Below are 22,546 nucleotides of genomic sequence, written 5' to 3' on the forward strand. Positions count from 1 at the left end.
CACCCCCTGAGTTGGGTCTCCCCATTCCTAATGCCAGCCCTTAGAGCATCAGTTAACCAAAGGAAGGGGAGATGCAGAGCCCAGATAGCCAGAGGCTGGTGGGGGGGAGGAGAGAAAGTGAACTGGCAGCATTCCAATAAGGGTGTGACTTGAGGGGGAGGATGTGACAGAAGGTGCTTTATTATAATGATGAGAAGTTGCAAAAGGAAGAGGGAGGAGGGTGGAATATGACCTTTGGAGGTTGCTTAGCCTGAACTAGACCAAGATGTGATTTAAATCGGCCTGCAGTTGCCTGAAGGCACGGCTGTGTCCTCAGGAGCCCCGGTTCTCTTTGCATTTGTCTGTGCCCAAGGGAGCCTGCATAACTAGACAGGAGACAACAGGATTCTGGGGGAGACTATCTAGGCTTTAATACAGCCATGGCATTGGAAAGTGGGGGTCCCTCCTGGTGTATTTCTTGTAGGAGAAAGCTGAAGATGGGCAGGTCAAAGCTCTCTCCATTTTTCTTAAAAGCTCACACATCTGTGTCGACACACTGTAATCTCCACCTCATAGTGACGCTTCTGAGCTGTGTGTTAGAAGTCTGGTTAAGTCTAGGTCCTTTGACAAAAATCAGTTTCTAGAAAGTGGTTACGGTACATCCTGCCTAGTAGGTCACCCAACCTACTGTCATGTACCTGTGGCGAGGGGTGTCACTTTAGCACGTAGCCACAGTCTGCCGCTGATTAGATAGATACATGACCCTGGGCAAGTCACTTTCCTTTTATAGGGTCGATTTTCTTATCTGTAAAATGAAGGGATTAGACTAGATTATTTCCACTGTTCTTTCCGGAAAAAGTACGGGACAGACCGTATAACCGAAAGGCACGTAGGGGAATAATTGAGGCATGGAATTCAAAATTGCCTTAAATTTTAGAAAAATGGGGGCGCCTGGGTGGCTCAGTCGGTTAAGTGTCTGCCTTCGGCTCAGGTCATGATCCCGGGGTCCTGGGATCGAGCCCCACATCAGGCTCCCTGCTCAGCAGGAAGCCTGCTTCTCCCTCTCCCCCTGCTTGTGTTCCCTCTCTCGCTGTGTCTCTCTCTGTCAAATAAATAAAATCTTAAAAAAAAAATCTATTAAAAAAAAAGTCTAGGGGGGCCTGGGTGACTCTCGGTTTTGGCTCAGGTTGTGATCTCAGAGTCCAGGCTCTGTGCTCAGCAGGGAGTCTGCTTCTCCCTCTCCCTCTGCTCCCCCCTCACCCTCCCTCCCCGTTCGTGCGCTGTCTCTCTCTCTCAAATAAATAAATAAACAAATAATCCTTAAAAAAATTAGTCTGGAGGAAAGAGATGCTATTTAATCTTTGGAAAGTCATGAGCGGCCATTCTACGGTCTCCTCTCTTCAAGTCTTTCTGCAGTGTTTCGGTGGCTTAGTCTCACTTCTGTCCTTGTGTTTTTCCAAGGCCACCTTTGTTAATTTTTATTTTGTGTATGTGTTCATAAAAATGTCTCCTATCAGAACCCAAAGTCTCAACAGTTGAACACGTGATCTGCACAGTGGCTTTTTTTTTTTTTTTCTGATAATAGGTCAATAGCTACCGTTGAAATGGTCTGAGAGTGAGAGAGGTTGCATTTAACACTCTATCTGATGGAGTTTGGCAAATTCTTTGCTACTCTAAGTATTTTTCCTTTAGTAACAGTACAATGAGAAGTTGCACGTTTCTAAAGTTTCTAAAGTTTCTAAAGTTCAGTTTCTATGTGTTAGCATCCTCTGGTGAAGATCAAATTTCTTTTGATCTTACCATGCTTTCAAGTGAGAGGTGTGCTACTTCCTAATTTCATCCTGATTCTCTGGGGTAAGAATTGAAAACTCATAAATGCATTTTGCAGATATTTTATTTATTTTATTTTATTTTTTAAAAGATTTTATTTATTTGACAGAGAGAGACACAGCGAAGGAGGGAACACAAGCAGAGGGAGTGGGAGAGGGAGAAGCAGGCTCCCCACTGAGCAGGGAGCCCGATGTGGGACTCGATCCCAGAATCTCGGGATCATGACCTGAGCCGAAGGCAGACGCTTAACGACTGAGCCACCCAGGCACCCCCATTTTGCAGATATTTTAGAGTAATCTTTAGGATAACGATCCTATCCACTAAAAAAAAAAAAAAATCCTAAAATCCTACCCACTAAAAAACAAAACAAAACAAAAAAACCTCATACTAGGTATTCTAAAGAGACCGGTGACACAAAATCATGAATTTTGTGTCAGTAGAATCAAACTGAATCATTTCTTTCCCCCGTTTACTCAAAAAATAAGTGCTCATGGTGGCACCTGGGTGGCTCAGTGGGTTAAATGTCTGACTTTGGCTCAGGTCATGATCTCGGGGTCCTGGGATCGAGCCCCACGTTGGGCTCTGTGCTCAGTGGGGAGTCTGCTTGAGGATTCTCTCTCTCCCTCTCCTTCTGCCCCTCCCCCTGCTCGTGCTCTCTCTCTCTCAAAGAAATACATAAAATCTTTTTTAAAAAATAGACACTCACGAGGGCCTTTAGCCATCTGCTGGAAAAACAGTCCTGCAGGCTGCGCACTGTCAGATACATTTCTGCAATGTACTAGTTCTTAAGAAATGGTAACTTTTTTAACAAGTAGAGGACTCGAGTAAGCCAGAATTCTTGTGTGTGGTCTTGACTGGTAGTATTTCCTGAAGCACGTGGGTGGAAATTAATTGGTGGACTGAAACACAGAATGGTAGCATTCAGAGTTCTCAGGGAGAGAACCGATTTAATCAAATAAATGCACTTCGACCATTTTAGCAAGTTCAGGACACTAAGTGCCCCTGGGGAAGTGACTTTGACAACAAGGAATCCAAGATAACCGGATATTCTTAAAACCAGTAATTTTATAAGAAAAAGCTGTATTAGTAACACAGAATGATAGACCACCTCTTTTGAACCTGTAAGTGTATCAGTACCTCGAGTCCCCCAAAAGTGAAATCAGTCCAAATCGCTAGTGTTTTGAGGGGGGGAAAAATGTCAGGGTCAGAAAATATAATACCAGAAGAGAGTTTTAAAGGAGATACAAGAGGCAAGACAGTTCCATTCTTTTAATGATACGGTGTCTTTCTCATGTGTAGTTCACCATTTTAACAAGCTCCTTTCTAAGTGTGCGGCCTGTAAATACGATTTCAAAAGAAGTTTGAATGTTTTAAGGTGATTCAGCTATCACAGTGGTCTGTTTACGTAGGAGGGCAAGAAAACCTTGTCTTATATCTCTCAGAATTAGAGTCTGTTTTTGTTGTGAGAAGAAAACTCCAGAAGTTTTAAAGTTTTAATTCGCACAGATATTCCATATAAGGCTAAGGGCAAAGACCAAGGGAAAAGTCATCCGTCTCCTCGGGAGACAGAGTTGATTGGAAAAGCAGGACTTCCTACTCTTCACGTCATTCTGTCTCGCTGGTCAGTTTACCAATGCAAGGACGGTATGCGGTGACAAAGTTGATAGAATGTCAGATGGGAGAAGAAAGTAAGTTGCTCGAAAAATGCGGTGGAAATTGATTTAGTCCGATCGTCCGAGTTGCAGCAGAACCAGTTTGCCCCCAGCTTGCGGAGACCAGATGGAAAAAAAAGGAAAATAGTTTATCTTTCAACAGGAGAAATGGTGGCCCCGCTAAATTTAAACTCCTTGGCTTTAACTTGAGACACCTGGGAAAATACTCAAATCCGTTAATCATCTGGTTTGTAACCACCTCGAAGAAGAGCCCGCGGTCCAGGATAGCCCTCTATCTGGGATTATGAAGGGCAAATATTACCAGGCTGATTTCATTTCCTTTAATAAAAGATTAAAAAAAAAAAAAAGAAAGAAAGTCTTGTCAAGGAGAGGGAAGCAGTGTGTGTTGTCTCTCCCTGAATCCCAGGGAGGCCTTTTTATTCATCACGAAGGGCTTACTAACGAGCTCTGAAGACTTGGGCTGAGCGGAACTATTATTTTTCAGGGGAGTGTCCAGATAGGCTTGTGACAAGCTCTATTTTTGCTCTTTGAGAAGATTCTCTGCGATTCCCTTTCAGTAGCTATCACCCTAGAGAACTGGAATTATTCATTTATTTCTTGATTTATAAGTATTCCATTTACATAGTTTTTAAGGGGGCACTTCTCTTGTGGAAGGTAAGCTGTAGCTGCCCTAAGTCTGTTTTTCGGTTACGTTAGAGGGGGAGATTCACAGCCTGTTCATTAAGTTTGCACGTGAGACTAAGCCTAACAAGGTCATTTGTATTTTGGAGAAGGATTACAAGTGCCCTTTAGAGATGGAGCAGGGCTTTTCCCAAAGGGCTCTAGCGCCACTCCCACATCCCCTTCAAGGACAGTTGATCTGCTTTTATCTCTGTGACTTGTTTACACTTCCTGGCATGATTTCGATGGAGGAAAGGATTCTCCCATTTTAAAAAAGAAAAATAAATAAAAATCAATGAATCGGAGAAATGGTCTGGCCAAAATGGGATGAAGCTCAGGAAGGAGAAGTGTTAGGATGGTGAGATTTGGGGGGAGCCACTAAATAGCACCCCCTCCTTTCCCTCCTCCATTGAAACCAGTAACGAAATAAGACACAGGAGTCCAAGTAATGGCTGTCTTCCTGACAAAGGCTAGACTGGAGGACACAGCCTAGGTGCGTGTTCCCCAAAAGCTCCCACATTGTTCACACGTTGCTAGACCTCCCCTATAGAGCCTACCCCTTAAGCAACATATGTCAGAACATACCAGAAAATTAGAAAGAGTTTCAGCAACAGGCCTACAGGGAGCATGCCACACCCAGCAGTCAGATAAGAAGATGGAAGTAAGGCCGCAGAGGAGAGTGGAAAGTATTTCTTTTAGGCTTCGCCCTTCCAGGGAAAGGAGTGCAGCTTCTCTCCTTTCCGTGGTGATCCTAGGGGGCACTGACAGACTGAAAGGCCCATACTTTTTCTGCTGGTATTCAAAGACGTGTTCAGTTGACTCTACAAATTTTAACCAGGCCTGAATTAACGTGTTTATTAAGATGTGAGGTGTTTTCTTTCTGTAAGTCAGATTTTTATAACGGTATGGAATTAGAAGGTAGGAAATCTCGAAGGGACCTTAGCGGTGGTTTTTCAGCCTTTTCGTTGCTTAGATGAGGCAACAGCCCCAGTAAGGGGTAACCGACTTCCTCTGGACCAGTTGCTTCGCTGATTAGTTCCGGCCAGGATAGACCAGGGTCTTCCACGTCCTAGGTCACTGCTCTCCACACCCAACTGGTCTGCATTTAGACATCAGGGAAAGTAGGCTTCAGTGAAATGAGATTTGGAAGTTTCAATAAATGTATGAACTTTTAAGCTACTAAAACAAGGCCTGTCTATGAGGTGAATATGTGGAATAGGTAGAAGGTTCTCTAGTACAGTGGTTTAAATTGGCAGGCTCTAAACTTAGGCTACCTGGGTTCAAATCCTGGCTGTGTCATTTACTAGTTGTTCGACCTGGACGAGTTTCTATTTCCATTACTATAAAATGGAAATAAGAGCAGCACCTACTTGATGGGGCGGTGGCGGCGCCCGGAAGAGGAGGATACTGTGTTTAGTGTAAGTGGGGTCCTGACACGTCGGCCCAGACACGCATTACCTCTCATTATTATTCAGCACCATCATCATTTGACTTCTGGGAGACTTTTTAAAACTTGACCTGGGAAGACCGTAAACTCTTAATTTAGGATTTCACTCATCCCAGGTTAATCCTTTGTCCCAATCCTCTGTTCCTTCGGTGTCCCGGGCTAGAAGTTTTGTCATCATCTTTTGCTCTGTCTCCTGTAGGCCCATGCATGGTCTGTCTGTCACCAGGTCCTATCTTGTTGGTTTGAAGTGTTTCTCAGTTAACCCCTTCCTCTTCTTTCCCATCCTAATTCGGGCCCTGATTCCCTCAGGCCTGGATTACTAATTCAAGCCTCCTAGTTTCTTTTTCCTGACCACAGCTTCTCCTACTTAAGTCTTACTTCTTCCTGGTTTAGGAAAACAAAAGAGGGATGGTAATACCATGCCTGTTTTATAGGGTTGTCCTACACAAATGTGAAATGGGAAAGTGCTTAGTAAGCTGCAGAGCTCCATAAGAATGTGTGGAACTCATCATCATGAGTCAAGATTTTACAGACATAAGAGTAGGGTGCCTTTGGAGTAAGTTGAAAGAAAAGACTGTATTAAGAAGGTAAATGGGGCGGGGGGGGCGTCTGGCTGGCTCAGTCGGGGGAGCGTGTGACTCTTGATCTCGGGGTTGTGAGTTCGAGCCCGACGTTGGATGTAGAGATGACTTAGGAATAAAATCTTTAAAAAAAAGAAGGCAAATGGGCTGTCCTGAATTCATTTATTAAAAAAAGTCAACTCCGAGCAATGAAGAGTATAATGAGAATGAGAATGAAGAATATAAACATCTACTTTCTGCCACTAGCTTTTTATAATTATCTTTTGGGAAGAAATTTGCCTCATGAATAAGGTTCTCTAAATATTGAGATTAATCCGTAGGCTTTTCCCTCCTCAGCATTGTGAGGAATGCATTTAGGGACATTCGGTTTTCTCTTGAAGGAGCTAGACTGCTCCGAAGACATTTATTGCTTTGGGCCCCCACACTTTGTAGTACCGAGGTGGGAGTAACATCCAAATTTCTTGTACTGTTCCATTCACCGCAAAGAATTGGAATTGACCTAAAAACAATGCCAGTGATTCAGGTGCAGAAACGATTTGCAAAATGCTTTCAATTTATAGTATAAGGGGAAACTCAAAGGGCAATTATTCTGACAGATTGATTAGTAAGATGATGAACAATCAGGACACATTATTTTAAATATGGATGAGTTACAGGGTGCTTGCTTACGTGGTACTCATGTCTTATCTCAGCCCTTCCCCAAATCAAGTAGTCAGCTAATTTTTCTTTGCTCATGCCCTGAACTACTTTGTGGCTCCCGGGAGTTCAGTGCTCGCTGTAGTGAAGTAACTCCGAAAAAGAAGTCAACTGTATAAAGTGGCTTGTGGGTGAACGACGGGCCATTCTCAGATTTGCCCAGGCCACAAAGCTCAACTTAATGGACGACCTTTCTCCCTCACCCAGCCCTTCTAATTAGCTCCTAAGAACTTCTGACTCCGCCTCTGAAACACTTTGTTCATCGGCAGCCTCCTCTCCCTCGCCGCCGCTCTTGCTCAGGCTTTCATCACTCTTCCCATAAGCTATTGCAACAGTTTCCAAACCAGTTTCCCTGCCTCGAGCTTCAGCCTCCCCACCACCCCCCAATTTATTCTCCAGCCCCCCAGCGGAACGATCTTGCTAAAATCCAGATCTGATCGTGCCCCTCCCCTAATTAAAAACCTCAAGTCATTCCCAGAGCCAACAGATAAAATCCAAACTACAGAGCACAACGTACAAAGCACCGTACAGTGAGGGCCCCACTTACTGGCCTCGCCTCCCGCCATGGACCCAGAGCAATGATAATCAAATTACTTGTGGTTCCCCACGAAGCCCTAGCCTTCTATGGACGCTCGTTCTCTTTCTTGGCGTGCCCCTCCACTCCCACCATCAGGGCGGGTTGCCCCATGCTCTTCCGCAGATGCCCCGTGTTCGGTGAGAAGCCCTCCGCGACTTTCTGGCCACTTGTCCCTTCAGCCTGTAGAACTGCATTTCTCATTCCTCTGTGGCAGGAGTTCCTCGAGGGCTGAGCCCTTTCCATATCCCCGGCGTGTAACGTTCTGCCCAGTGCGGCCAAGTTGGCCCATGCAAATGTGTTGACTGAAGGAAAGACTTGCTCTGTCCCTGCCAATGGCAGACCTTTCTCTTCGGCCACAAGGAAGAAAGCTTATTTTTGAACTCAGTGTGATTTGTAACCTTCTGATGTTTCTAGGTATTTGGTGAGGACAATTTCCACCACAAGCCTTCCTTTTAAGTAAAGCTGAGTTTGTCTAATCCAGCAAGATTTTCCTGGGGCCACAAGGAATTGTTCTCATGCTCTACTTTGCCTGGGCGCTAGAAGTCATATCCACAGTGTGGCCAAAGGAGCACGTGGAAAGGTTTCACCTTTAGATCCTTTGCTCTATAGGATATGTTAGGAGTCTTTTTATTTTTATTTTAAAGATTTTATTTATTTATTCATAAGAGACAGAGAGAGAGAGGCAGACGGAGAAGCAGGCTCCCCGCTGAGCAGGGAGCCCAATTCGGGACTTGATCCCAGGACCCTGGGATCATGACCTGAGCCGAAGGCAGACGCTTAACCGACTGAGCCACCCAGGCACCTGTTAGGAGTCTTTTTAAAGGACAACTAAGCACATCTTTAATTTCACAGAATCCCAGACTATTGGACTGGACTGGATCTTAACCAGGTTCTGGACTGTTCAGCGGAAGGGGGCGCCATTCTCACGGATTCCAACGGGAATGACCCCTCCCTTGGGTTGTGTTTTGCGCAGCCTTACGCAGTGTCCCTGCTTGCTTAACCCTCTTCATTTGCAGAGCATACAATTTAGGTCCTCAGAGCCAACAGGTTCGCTCCAGGTCACGCAGACTCTGCCCCCTCCCCGCGCCCCCCCCCCCCCCCGAGTCTGTCTCCCACTCATCCTGACCCAAACTGCTTCTGGAGACTGGGAAACTAGCGAAGATAGTGTTTGCTGTGGTTGCGTGGATAATGGACAGGATGCCTTCAGCTAAACATGACCTTTAAATGCTTTATCGCTTATTATTTGCTTTTGCTTCCACATCCAGCTGTCCTGGCCCAGTTGGCATGACTTCAGCATTCAGCATCTCACACTGCTGCCCTCGGGGCTGCCGAGACCCAGGTGGCCATTCCTCCCACCAAGTTGCCAAGCTGTGTGCTGTTTGCTCTGACCCTGGCTGGCCTTCTCTGTGACCCGCTCTTAGCTGCCAAGTCTTCTTTTGGCTTCTCTTCTTTGCATTTGGTGCTGCTTTGTTTTTGTGGCCGTGACTGACCAGTCACCGTGATCTTTTCCTTCTCTTCTACAAACCATTCAATCAGAGCGTGTTGGCTGCTGGCCTTGGGTCTCTGGTTCTTGGCCGCTGTCCATGGCTGCTGGGGGTGCCGAGGGGGTGCTGCTTCTTTGCCAGAACTTTTTAAATTTCTTTCTCCCCCCTTTCCTAGATTTGGGGCTTTCTGAATGTTTGAAGATGCCAGAAGGGTTGTCTCCAAATAGTTGTGGCTCTATTCCTAGAATTCCCCCTTGACTCTTATTTAAAGTGAAAATATTGTTTGGGCAGAAGAATCTTGGTTAGAAAAGTTCAAGTAGATCAGACAGTCAAGAGCAAGTTGTCTCTATCAAGGACAGTGCATTTAAAAATAGTCCTTCCTCTCCTCCTCACTTCATGCTCATCATCCGTGTCAAAGTAAGGTAAATACTGAGGTGTTTGGGTAGGTTCGATTGGACCTGAACAGAAGATTGGACTTCTTGAGCCAGAGCCTTCCAGCCGTAATGGACGAATGCACTGTTTGCATCTTTGCTGTTGGTCATTAATGCTGACAGATCTTTCTGAAACTGATTGCTTGCTTTAGTTCCACTTGGTCAGTCAAGGCATAGAATAGGATTAGATCAAGGAACTATTAATTTGTTAGAGGTTAGTGGCTGCTTGCACTTTATATATTGTTCATTGTATAATCGGGAATTTCTTTGTAAATGTTTGGTTTTCAGGCTGGTTGGAAGGAAAATCACGCAACATTCATGAGTGAACTAAAAAATCTTCAGGCTTCTGGACTGACTACTCTTGGTCAGGCTCTAAGATCCTCATTTGATTTGTTAAATCTCAATAGATTAATATCTGGAATAGACAATTATGGACAGGTAAAAAAAACTTTGAGTGAGTACAGCTAATTTATTTTGGTGACTTGGGGTAAGAGTTTAAAATTGGGCATGGTTACCGAGTTTTCTGCTACTTTTCACAACTGCCAAAAGGAAGTCCGTATCTTTTAAATACCTGCTTTAAAAAAGATCCCTCTTTTGGGGTGGGGGCGGGGGGGTCCTTATATGTGGCTTGATCATATAAAATATGTAGTGAAGATTGCCTCCCCATCAGATCATCAGCTATCTGAGAATGGAATGAATAAATTGCTGAGAAATATTGGAACGAGGCTTTTAAGGAGAAATTTTCAGTGTCCTGCACTCCCTCGTCTCTCCCAATTCAATGGAAAAGCTCTAGAATAAGAGAAAGGCAAGATAGCATCTGGTGCTCCTGTTGTCCTTACTCTAGAAAACTCTGCGCACAATAACCAGAGTCACTGTCCCGGCTCCAGAGCATAAATCACTACTGAATGATAAGAATTCCTCAGTTTATTCTGAATGTTACCTCAGCAGGGATCCTTATTTTGATTCCCACCCGCTTCAGTCCCTAATCTTTTCCTTCTTATTTATCCAGGCAAATTTTATCACACACTTGAGACATCCCTGTCTCAATGTAAAGGCAAGGCAAATGTAAAAAAAAAAAAAAAAAAAAAAAAAAAAAGTTTAAATACGATTTTATTACTTTACATGGCTCTAATACTTTTTAAATGTATTTTAGGGGAGAAATCCATTTTTTTTAGAACCATCTATTTTAATTACCATCACAGATGGAAACAAGTTAACAAGTACTGCTGGTGTTCAAGAAGAGGTGAGATTTCATTTTTTTTTTTTAAGTTTCGCTTAAATGGCAGAGAACACGCCGCTATTTCTGTGGGAGGCCCGCATTGCCAGTTAAGAATAAGTTTGATCAAGCCTTCCATCTTCACGAGCCCTGAAAGATTGTTGAGTCCACGAAAGAAAAGTGACCCTGTTAACTCTTTCTTCACTGTTGCACGGGTTGTTATGATGAAACGTCTCAACTTTTGCCTTATCAGCTTCATCTCCCTTTGAATTCTCCTCTGCCCGGAAGTGAACTAACCAAAGAACCTTTTCGTTGGGATCAAAGGTTATTTGCCCTGGTGTTGCGTTTGCCTGGATTGGCTTCTACGGAACCAGAGCAACTAGGCAGTGTACCGACTGATGAGTCCGCCATCACTCAGATGTGTGAAGTCACAGGAGGTATTGGCAGTATTCCTCGTAAGCGCCATATTCCGTCTTGTCCTGCTTTCCTCCCGAATCTTATAGCTCTACTGCTACTTCTCGTCGTGAGTGTGAGGTTTGCTGCCAATGTAGTTATGATCCGTTCGAGATGTATTTTAGGATTTCAAATGCTTATATTGTTAAGTCGCATTTTATTTGATCAAACTCACACTGTTTGTTCTTCCTTCTGGTATAGGTCGCTCCTACTGTGTTAGAACACAAAGGATGTTGAATCAGTGTTTAGAATCTCTAGTTCAGAAAATTCAGAGCGGTGTAGTTATTAACTTTGAGAAAACGGGACCAGATCCACTTCCTATTGGAGAAGGTACAGTAGATGACTTTTTTTCCTTTTACCCTGGAGAATGATCGGAGATGGGGAAGACATTAAACGCATAATAGACATGGTCTTTACTGTCTACACCCATTCATGGGGTTACACACATCCGTCCAAACAGCTGCCATTCATTCATTGCCTGGGTGGTCAGATTCTAACAACTTTAATTCAGTGTCAAATCCTCTTACGAAAAGTCTTCCTTTTCCCTACCCTTTTCATATCCCCTGGTCCCAGTCTGGCGATACACTGCATTGTTCACCTCTCAATTCACGAAATATCTAGAGAATCACTTCGGAGTGCCACTTAACCAGTAACCTGGTTTTGGTCTTGTGAGCCCCAAATGTGCCAAGTAATCTTTAGGAAATACGTGTTTGTCACTGCATGTCAGCAAGAGATTGTGAATATTTGTCCAGAAACTGCGTAATGTCCTATAAGATCCTACACCGGGATTTTCCCGCCCACTTTTTAACTGCTGAAACTTTTCTCTTCAAGTGACATTTTACAGAAAGTTCAACATCGCAAAATAGTTGAGCACAGAAGTACTGTTGTATAGGGGAAGGGTCTTCTCCCTCACGTCATCCCCGCGCTGCAAGGCCGCTTCTCCTCGTTCCTGGGCGCTCACACACATCATTACCCATGGTGCTTGTCTCACCTGATCCATACATTGGCGTTGCGTGGCCACAATCAGTGGGGGCTGCTCAGAAAGACAAGTGCTCCTGTCTGAAGCCATGGATCCTGTGGTTCCTGACCTTTTTGATGTTTAGTTCCCAGAACCCTTTAAGAAGCTGTTGGAAATGTAAAGACCGCTCTCCGTAGAATAATGGACATAGGCCACACAAATACAATTTGGTATTTAATTCTAGGGTTTCTTGGACGCCACTTTAAGAACACCCACCACGGAAGACTGAGGACTCACAGCCTATTTGAAAGTCATTCAATTAATTGAGGAAGGGCACGTTTTCTTGCTAATGATTGACGGTTCCATCCATACTTCTGTGTTCATTATCTTAATGTGAACTGGGAACAGTCCTATGGAAAGCCTATTGGATTTGGTGTCCTGTAAATAGCTCAGATTTTCTTTCTAGCTCCATTTCCCCTTTGTCCAGGGTTCTTAGCCTTTGAGATTCTGAAGAAAGCTAAGAACTCTCTCCTCAGAAAGATGCACATCCCCAGAATTGTGAGCTCAACTTCAGGGGGGTCTCTTGGTCCCCTGAAGCCATTACATGTATTCCCTAGAGATCCATGGACCCTAGTAGATCTCCTGGCGTAAAGTAATTACTTGTTTAAAGTGACACTTATATAAGTAAATCAAATGACCTGTAATTTAAGAAATATGACTCAAATCATTAAAACGTCTCTTTTACAAATATAGACTATTGAATCATTGCATTAAAGGTTATATAACTCTGCCTTGCCCTCTTTTGGTGGACAAATGAAATATGCTAGTTTAAACAATTCAAATACATTCAGGATACATCCTTCAGCATTCTACAATGCCCAGCTTCCATGGAATTTTAATGGTGGCTGGGGAAACTATCATGAATTTGTCCATAATAAACTCGATGCATTTGCTTTATGTTCCCTCCCCAAACTATATATGTAGATTGTATTGTCAACATTCCTTCTATTCTTTGAGTGCATCTGGATTGTTTTTATTTTGCCTTTGTGGTCATTGGGTCTGTTTAGTAAAGAATACTTTTTTTCTCCCCATCTAACTGGGAATAGAAAGAAAATCTAAATGGAATTTATGACCTACTTTGTCAGATCCCAAAAATGTAAAAACTATACCAAGGGATGAGCAATTTCATTTACCTAATTTGAAAAAATAACTCTAGTGCTTTGGTGGGGGTAATTTATGTGTCCAAATTCAGAAAATTGAAAACTAATTTTATAATAGTTTTCCATATAACTAGGTGTTCGGGGCATGGTTAAGGATGGGGGTGGGGTGTTGGATTAGAGGGATGGATTAGATGAAAAATGCTAGAGAGAACATTCAGAAATCCTGATAGAGTCTTTGATTTCTCTCATTTTTTTCACCACAAAGTACCGTTTTGGCTTGTTTTGTACTTTGCCTGGAGCTGAAAATTTTGTGCAAGAAGATCAGCAGCTGTAAAAAGAAATTGATGCCTTAGTATCTGTCTTTGTTTACCTTTTAGATGGACTTATGGATTCATCCAGGCCAAGCAATTCATTTGCTGCTCAACCATGGCATAGTTGTCATAAGCTCATCTATGTACGACCTAACTCTAAGACTGGTGTTCCTGTTGGACATTGGCCAATTCCAGAATCTTTCTGGCCAGATCAGAATTTACCTTCACTAGTAAGTGTCATAAAACAAAAAGGTAAACATCATTCCGGATTTTCAGTTTGCTGATTACAGTGACCCTTGTAAAATGGCTTTGAGGCTCTTTTTTTTTTTTTTTTTTTTAAAGATTTTCTTTATTTATTTATTAGAGAGAGAGAAACAGCATGAGAGGGGAGAGAAGGAGAGAGAGGGAGAAGCAGGCTCCCCGCTGAGCCAGGAGCCCGATGTGGGACTCGATCTCAGGCTTTTAAGCTATACCTTTTCTCTCTGGCTGGAAGTCTAAGCTTTTACCTAAAAACAAGAGAGGACTTCCTTGGTCTTCTGGCATTCTTTCTTTTAGTTGCCTTTTGCCACTTGAACTGCCCACTTTGGATGTTAAAGCGTTGTTATTTTTGATGGCGTCGCAATCTGTGGCTTGGTTTTTATTTCCCAGCGGCTGACTTGACTGACATGGGAAACGCCACGTCCAAAGAGCACGGGCATTGTTTTTCGTGTACATCCTCAGGAAATGAAAACTTAGCTTGCACCTTGCCTAGGTTCTAGAAACACAGAAGCTCTTCTACTTCCTCCTGGGGAGTCGTTAGGCACCTAGTGGAACTTTGTGGACCTGCTTTTCATCTTTTTGTAATCCATGGACTTGCGTTCCTTGCAGTGTACCTTTCGGTGATGGGTAATTAAGCAGTATTTGAAAAATGATCTCTAAGCGAGGACTTTTCTTTTTGTTCACTGCATTTGGGAGAAGAGGGTTTGACATTGTAGTTGTTCCTAGTACCAGATGAATTGGCTTTTTTGGGGGGAGAGGGGTGTCTACCAATGAGGGAAAGCATGTGGAGCCCACTGTCCCTTCATCTTCTTCCCCCAAGCCTCTGCACAAAGGCCAGAGTGAGCCTTCTGGTGTGGGGGGAGGGGCACAAAAACGATCACTACGCCTTCAGTGCAGCACCGTCCTGGTTCAGCCAATCTACATCCTGTGTGCGTTTTAGAAATTTCTGACATGAACTGTATTTTCTTCTGGATTACTCTTTCTAGGCTCCTTTTCCCAGGAGATGCCATGAGAATATAGGACTGAAGAGCCACTTCCGCCCCTGCTGTGGGGGAGGGTATATCTCCTCCGCCTTCCCTCAGGGCCCCAAGGTGACACACTGGGCAGATCTCAGTGCCCAGTCGCTCTTAGCTCCAGACCCCAGAGTGAATGTTTTAGTTACGGATTTATGTCATTATTGCTAGTGACAGGGCTTCACTTGTGTCTTTATGGCTTTTTAAAAATCAGTTTAAATCAAAGAAGCCAGAAGTATTTCTCAGGTTTAATTAAAATGAAAATCAGGAGGGGTGCCTGGATGGCCCAGTCAATTAAGCGACTGACTCTTGATTTCAGCTCAGGTCGTGATCTCAGGATCGTGGGATCGAGCCCCGTGTGGGGCTCCACACTCAGTGCAGAGTCTGCTAGTCCCTCTCCGTCTGCCCCTCCCCCCATGCTTGCACGCTCTCTCTCCCTCTCTCTCTCTTTCTCAAATAAGTAAAAATATTAAAAAAAATGAAAATCAGGAAAAACTGGGATGAAAGAAATTCCAGCTAACCCACACATCACCCCTGTTACCACCCCCCCAGCTTTAAAAGCACATTTGATGGCTGTTTCCCTCAGCTCCTCAAACATCTTGTAGGTGTGTAAATCACAAAGGCAAAGGAGTATGTTTTTCCCCTTTATAAGGGAAACGGAGATGTTTTGTCATATTCCTATTAGCCTGAGAGATCTCTCGGCAAGAAGAGGGGGCATCACGTCTCACCCTTGTCCCGGGGATTTGTCCTATCTCCTCATCTCTTCATCTCTACCAGTCCGCTCTGGTACCTCTGCAGCCCGCCCAAAGCATCCTCGGCTCTAACTGGTCTGAGACAAGCTTGTGGGGGTGAGAAATTTCCACTGGTCCTGGGTGTTGTAACTGGCTCATTTTTGGTACTTGCCTTGCCCTTTCCATGGCTTTACAGTTTTTCTGCTTGCTTGTTGGTAGCTCTAGCCCTGTCATTAGCTCCTTTGACAGCTTCATGGATTTCTTCTTCGCTAGCAGCATCTGGACTATCTGTAATCTCATGGTACAAAGAATGAAGGGCAGGTCACGCTTGGAGGTTGCAAAGTGGATCTGAAAATCGGGGTTCATTCTATAGATCATTAGTGACTTCCTAACCGTATTCAAAGCACTTGTCATCTTTACTTCACTGAAATTGTAGTTATGAGTGTTCTAATTCACCTTTCCTCCTCCCAATGCCAAGTAGATGGTAGAGCTAAAGAATCCCTGTGCCCTCCCCAGATGGACGCTGTTGGCGATGCCCTCTTTTTCAAAGCACTGCTCTATATCTCAGTGATGGTTTCACAAAACACGGAAGGGGTTGCGGATTTGTCAGAAATATAAGCTCGCTTTGATAACGGACCGTATCTTCCCCTCTTGTCTTTTAGCCTCCACGAACATCTCATCCTGTTGTGAGGTTCTCCTGCGTAGATTGTGAGCCAATGGTAATAGACAAACTTCCTTTTGACAAATATGAACTTGAACCTTCACCCTTAACTCAGTACATCCTGGAACGAAAGTCTCCCCATACCTGCTGGCAGGTACTTACCCTTACCTGTTGGCCAAATGTCTGTAACCACTCTGGGAGCTGGGAATTCTTTTAAGAAGTTTCAAAGGTGGCTTCTGCAGCTGAGGCTTCGTGTGAACTCGACAGATTGGAAGTACAAGATCAATTTTTTTTTTTTAACGTTTTTCTTTAAATTCCAGGTAGTTAACGGTACAGTGTATAATATTAGTTTCAGGTGTACAAGATATTTTTGACACAAAAAAAAACCCATAAGCCCTGAGACTACTTTTGTGTTTCTGTCATGTAGTCAGACTTCTCTTCCTGTACAAAGCACATCGGTGTGTGTAACATGGATTTTACTCGGATGTGGCAAATGCATGTGTTACCGGCTCTTCCAAACATTATACTTCAGGCGGAAGGGCTTGCTGATTTATTAATAGACTCACCTTTGGATATTAGTTTGTAAAAATCCAGACATGGCAGTCACACAGCCCTTTTATTGGGATATAATAAGGAAGTCCTGCGCTGGAAGTGTGTTTGTTCTATTTCTAAACGCCGGCACCATATAGCAATCAGTAATTGTTAGCTTCTATTTACGCAAGAAACACTTTTAGACTGCCATCTGTTTCATCCTAAAATGTGAGATTATTGCTACTAGTTGTCTTTAAGCTACTTAAATTCTCCGAAGATGCTAAAACTGGGTAGGAGAAAAGAAACACACTTGAAGCAAGAATGTAAAAGTGTAAGATCCTGTGATTCTATTTTATCTACACTCGAAAAGAGGCAAAGCGGGCTGACTCTGTCAGAAGTCGGGTTGGTAGTTTCTCTTGGGGGTGCAGAGCAGTGACCAGCAAGGGACATGAAGGGGTTTCCTTCTGGTTGTGTTCTATTTCTTGATTTGGGTGCTGATGACACAATGCCCCGGAAATGTGCTAGGAACGTAGAGATACGGATGACAGAATGTTAACTCAAAACCACGATAGGAGGTTGACTTCACGGATTGACACAAATTTTGCAACACAAGCAAATACAATTACAAATCATATCTTTTCCCTAAAAAGAAGCCCTCTTTTCTGTATAGCACATTTCTTGTAAAGCTTCTCCAGAGGCGCATAAGACATCCTGCCCTTGCTTCCTGCACCACCCCTCAAATAGGCCATATGCCTATCTCCTGTACCTTATGTGACTTTGGTTTAATTTGAAGGCAAGGAATTAGTGGGAGTGAAAAGGAGTAAGATGAACCAGGAGCCAGGAAATTTGGCTAAATCATGATGGAGCCTGGATTCCAACCCTACGTCTGCCACCAGTAATGTGGTCCTGGGCCAGCCACTTACTTTCTCTAGACAAGATGGTCTCTGATGATCCCTTTGAATCCCCCTCCCCCCATTCTATGAATCTGCAGGTGATAAGGAATTTGGAAAAACTCAGGGGGCTTATGAGAGGGAAGGGAGGGAGGGAGGGAAGAAAGAGAGAAAGGGAGAGAGGAACAAAAAACAGTGTTTCACCTCTCATGGGCCTCCTAGGCCTGACCCCCGATGGCTGTGTGTAACGTTTTTAATCCTTTATGATGATTTCCCCCCTCTTCTGTTCTACATACTTAGGAAATAGGGGGAAATCCACCATGTGTTACTACACTTCTTTGTTTCTATTAAGGTTCAAATTATGACATGAAATCTAGTAGATGAGTCCTGTTTTATAGCACCAGCACGACTCATTGTTTTGTGGGGTCACAAAAGACACAGGAAAGATTTATTCTTAGCTACGACTAAATATAGCAAGAGTTTAGTCAACTGGTAGGTGATATGGCCGGTACCGGGAATTAGCATGGTGAATGGATTCTGTTCACCATCACGGTTTGACTTTTGCCTTCAATGATCCTGCTGAAGGACTTCGGGAAAGGCAAAGGTCTAGGTCCCTAAAAGTATATACCGGCGCCCTAACTTGGGCCAAAGAGGAAACAGGGAACAGAGAGGAAAAAATGGTACCCAGAGGACATCAGCCCAGCATATCGAGTGTACAGGACCTGACCGTATAATCAGGAATCATCAGCGAGGAATAAGATGGTAGTCACATGGAATAAAGATTAATTTTTTTTTTAAGATTTTATTTATTTATTTGAGACAGAGAGAATGAGAGACAGAGAGCATGAGAGGGAGGAGGGTCAGAGGGAGAAGCAGACTCCCCGCCGAGCAGGGAGCCCCATGCGGGACTCGATCCCGGGACTCCAGGATCATGACCTGAGCCGAAGGCAGTCGCCTAACCAACTGAGCCACCCAGGCGCCCAAGATTAATGTTTTGATCGTTACTGAATGTTTGCTCTACCAGCATCATTTAGAAGAGAAAATGCCTTCCAGATTGAACCAAAGCATCTCCTTGCTGCCTCGGTGTCCAGCTCATAATAGGCCACTCGATAAATATTTACCCGATGACAAATGCTCCATTTTTCTCAAGTCCCCACTCTGGTCCCCACTTGTTCTTTTGAGGAGTCCGTTTGTTTTCATGGCTGGTATCACTTAGTGGTATTTCAGCCTCGTTTGCCATTGTGCTAACCAAGTAAATATTTGGGTATTGTTGATGTAGCCCGTGGTCTCCGAATGGTGACCGCATAGTCCGGTTTCAGTTCTTAATATAATGTATAAAGAATTGCAATCAGAACGTTCTTATTTAGTATGGCCTATTTGGACAGGACCCCAGGCTAAAAGCGCTATTGCCATTTTTACATTATAGTTACGCTGTGCCTTAGATGTCATTCTGGAACGTTGCTGGGAGTTTGGTTTCACATAAAATCCTCATTGTCATAACTGTGTCTGATCTCATGTTCTTAGGTATTTGTTACCAGCAGTGGAAAATACAATGAACTTGGCTATCCATTTGGTTATTTAAAAGCCAGTACGACTTTAACTTGTGTAAACCTCTTTGTGATGCCGTACAACTACCCGGTTTTACTCCCTCTTTTAGGTAAGTAAAGTATATGCCACTTCGTCGTCTTTAAAACGCAACAGAAATGAAAAATAGGAGAACGGCTAAGCGTTTTAAATGTCGTCAAAGAATAATTGATATCGGGATATAGAAAAGGCTAAACACCGGTTTGGAAGGATAGAATTTGCACACTGTTTTCTGTTCTGTTCGTTTTGTTACTTCGGTTTTGTTTTGTTTTGTTTTTGTTTTTGTTTTTTTGCATCAGACCGAAGAGACACTTAGCCTCTGGTGCTGACGTTCCCCGCCGCGCCCCCCAGCCCCCTGCCCCCCGTTTCAAGTGACTTGGCTTTTCCATTGACTAATTTGGGACCAAAAATTCCATTGGTTGGGGTTAATGCTCCAAGAATCTGATGGTTTTCTCCAGAAAATAGGGCTTCTGTGTGGGGTATTGGCTCCCACTCGTTCCCCCATAAAAGCATCTTTTTTTTTTTTTTAAAGATTTTATTTATTTATTTGAGACAGAGAGAATGAGAGACAGAGAGCATGAGAGGGAGGAGGGTCAGAGGGAGAAGCAGACTCCCCGCCGAGCAGGGAGCCCGATGCGGGACTCGATCCCGGGACTCCAGGATCATGACCTGAGCCGAAGGCAGTCGCTTAACCGACTGAGCCACCCAGGCGCCCCCCCATAAAAGCATCTTAAATGTTCCGGAGGCATCTGTGTTATAGGCAAGTTAAGGAACTAGGTGCGAGCGTCAATTCTGCAATCACTGTAGTCGGAGCAGCTGTCGTTTCCATGGTAAAATTCTACAAGGAGCGACTCCAGAAGCTGCTACCGAGATATCACTGAAAATGTGTGTAGAGATTTTTTTTTTTTTCTCATTGAAAGAGCCGCATCTGTTTGGAGCAATATAGTCATACCATGTGGTAGGTATCCTTCTAGTTGTAAAGTTGGGATCATTTTTATTCGATGGGGTTTCTTAATTTTTGCAAAAAGTTTCAACCTTTGAGTTTTCATGTAGTCATTAAAAGCGTAAGATTTTTAGTGCTATAAGTAGTGTTTGTACTACATGTCCTGAAAAGAACAATTCTTTCAAATGTTGCAAGTTAAGCAGGTTAAGAATGGGTCATTATAAATGGATTAGCGTGATTATTTTGTATATAGTCTACCGACTTTCTTAGTCCACTCTAAAAATGTCCTCTCAAAGGTGATTGTCATTGATACAAAATATAGGTTATGTCTTTGAGATTAATAAGGGTACCAATAGAAAGTACCTATATTTTGTGGATTTGTTTAAATTATTTTATAAGTTCAAATAGATTTATTAGTTAATGATTTCTTAAAAAATGTTTTTACATGGGGGTAGCTGACACACAATGTTACATTAGTTTCAGGTGTACAACATAGTGATTGGACAAGTCTATACCTTATGCCGTGCTCCCCACAAGTGTGGCTGCCCTCTGTCCCCATACAGCACTGTTACAACACCATTCTCGACGTTCCCTATGCTGTGCCTTTCAGCCCCGTGACTTCCTCATTCCATAACTGGAAGCCTGCACCTCCCATGCCCCTTCACCCATTTCACCCCCACCCCTCACCCCCCTCCCCTCTGGCAGCCATCAGCTTGTTCTCTGGATTTATAGGTCTGATTCTGCTTTCTGTTTGTTTATTCATTTGTTTTGTGTTTTTAGATTCCACATATGAGTGAAATCATACGGTTTTTCTGTTTCTCGGTCCGACCTATTTCACTTATTTTCACCTATTTCTCACCCTTTGTGACTTCAGTTCTCCCAGCTATAAAGTGAAAGATTAGATAATCTCCACTTTGACTGTTAATGGTATTATTTTTCTATTTTTTAAGATGACATTTTATTTTCCGATAACTGTAGATTCGCATGCAGTCGTAAGGAATAACGCTGGTGCAGCCACTGGGGAAGACAGTATAGAGATTCCTCAAAAAGTTAAAAATAGAAAAAAAAAAGTTAAAAATAGAATGGCCCTATGATCCAGTAATTGCACTACTGGATATTTACCCAAAGACTACAAGAACGCTAATTCAGAGGGATCCGTGCACCCCTATGTTTCTGGCAGCATTATTTACAATGGCCAAGATCTGGAAGCAGCCCAAGTGGCCATCGATAGGTGAATGGATAAAGAAGAGGTGGTATGTGTACACAATGGGATATTACTCAGCCATCAAAAATGAAACCTTGCCCTTTGCAACTACATGGATACACCTAGAGAGTATAAGGCTAAGCGAAATAAGCCAGAGAAAGGCAAATACCATATGATTTCACACCTATGTGGAATTTAAGAAACAAAACAAATGAGCAAAAGGAAAAAAAGACAGAGAGGCAAACCAAGAAACAGACTCTTAACCATAGAGAACACACTGCTGGTCACCAGAAGGGAGGAGCAGGGACATGGGGGAAAGAGGGGATGGGCACTAAGGAGTCCACTTGTGATGAACACCGGGTGTGTATGCAAGTGTTGAATCACTACATTCTATACCTGAAATGAATATAACACTGTATGTTCACTAACTGGAATTAAAATAAAAACTGGAAATTAAAAAAAAAGAAATAGGGGCGCCTGGGTGGCTCAGTCGTTAAGCGTCTGCCTTCGGCTCAAGTCATGATCCCAGTGTCCTGGGATCGAGCCCCGCATCGGGCTCCCTGCTCCGCGGGAAGCCTGCTTCTCCCTCTCCCAGTCCCCTCTTGTGTTCCCTCTCTTGCTGTCTCTCTCTGTCAATTAAATAAATAAATAAAATCATCAAACTTAAAAGCTTTTGTGCAGCAAAGGCCATAATTAGCAGAGTGAAAAGGCAAGCTACGGAACGGGGAAAGATTTTCAAATCTTAGACCTGGTCATTTTCGCGTGTGTGTGTGTGTGTGTGTGTGTGTGTGTCTGTGTCTGTGTCTGTGTCTGTGTCTGTTTTCTGTTATTCAGACTGGGTGATTTCTCCTGTTCTCTTTTCCAGTTTACTGATTATTTCCTCTGTCCCCTCCGTTGTGCTTTTGAGCCCATCCGTTGAGCTTTTTATTTTGGTTATTGTATTTCTCAGTTCTGAGATTTCCATTGGGTTCTTCTTTATATCTTCTGCTTTTTCCTTTCTCTTTCTTTGATGAGGCTTTCTGTTTTCTCATTTGTGTCACACCAGTTTATAATTGCTTGTTGAAACCTTTTTTATGCTGGCTCCTTTTACATCTTTATTGGATATTTTTAATGTCTCGGTCATTTTGGTGTTGGCATCTCTTGATGGTCTTTTGAATGTGTCGTGAGATCTTCCTCGTTCTTGGTACGTTGAGGGATTTTCAGTTGACTCCTGTGCCTTTTCAGCATTATGTTAGGAGTCTCGATCTTATTTAAGCCTTCTGGTTCAGCTTCCTC

At 43.4% G+C, this 22,546-nt stretch overlaps 1 protein-coding gene across 16 annotated transcripts in view; it reads left to right on the plus strand.

The window, feature by feature from the left end:
• LOC123849904 (integrator complex subunit 6-like) overlaps positions 1-22,546 on the plus strand; it is a 52,947-nt gene that overhangs the window by 12,894 nt on the left and 17,507 nt on the right. For 8 of the 16 annotated variants that reach the window (XR_008506767.2, XR_010406265.1, XM_064574610.1 and 5 more), the window contains exons 3-9: positions 9,647-9,796; positions 10,512-10,601; positions 10,828-11,029; positions 11,229-11,357; positions 13,523-13,686; positions 16,121-16,273; positions 19,065-19,197. Coding sequence is in view for 12 of the 16 variants with exons in the window: in XM_064574610.1 (XP_064430680.1) it covers positions 9,647-9,796; positions 10,512-10,601; positions 10,828-11,029; positions 11,229-11,357; positions 13,523-13,686; positions 16,121-16,273; positions 19,065-19,197 (1,021 nt within the window). In the remaining 4 variants the exon portion in view is untranslated. Of the gene's footprint in view, positions 1-9,646; positions 9,797-10,511; positions 10,602-10,827; positions 11,030-11,228; positions 11,358-13,522; positions 13,687-16,120; positions 16,274-19,064; positions 19,198-22,546 lie in introns of those variants that run through there. The other 8 variants (XM_064574611.1, XM_045882934.3, XM_045882941.3 and 5 more) reach the window with 5 other exon arrangements.

This window comes from Mirounga angustirostris, unplaced genomic scaffold (genome assembly GCF_029215605.1).
Source record: "Mirounga angustirostris isolate CCGP_5_RB_7025 unplaced genomic scaffold, mMirAng1.0.hap1 SCAF_11, whole genome shotgun sequence".
NCBI classification, from domain to species: Eukaryota; Metazoa; Chordata; class Mammalia; order Carnivora; family Phocidae; genus Mirounga; species Mirounga angustirostris.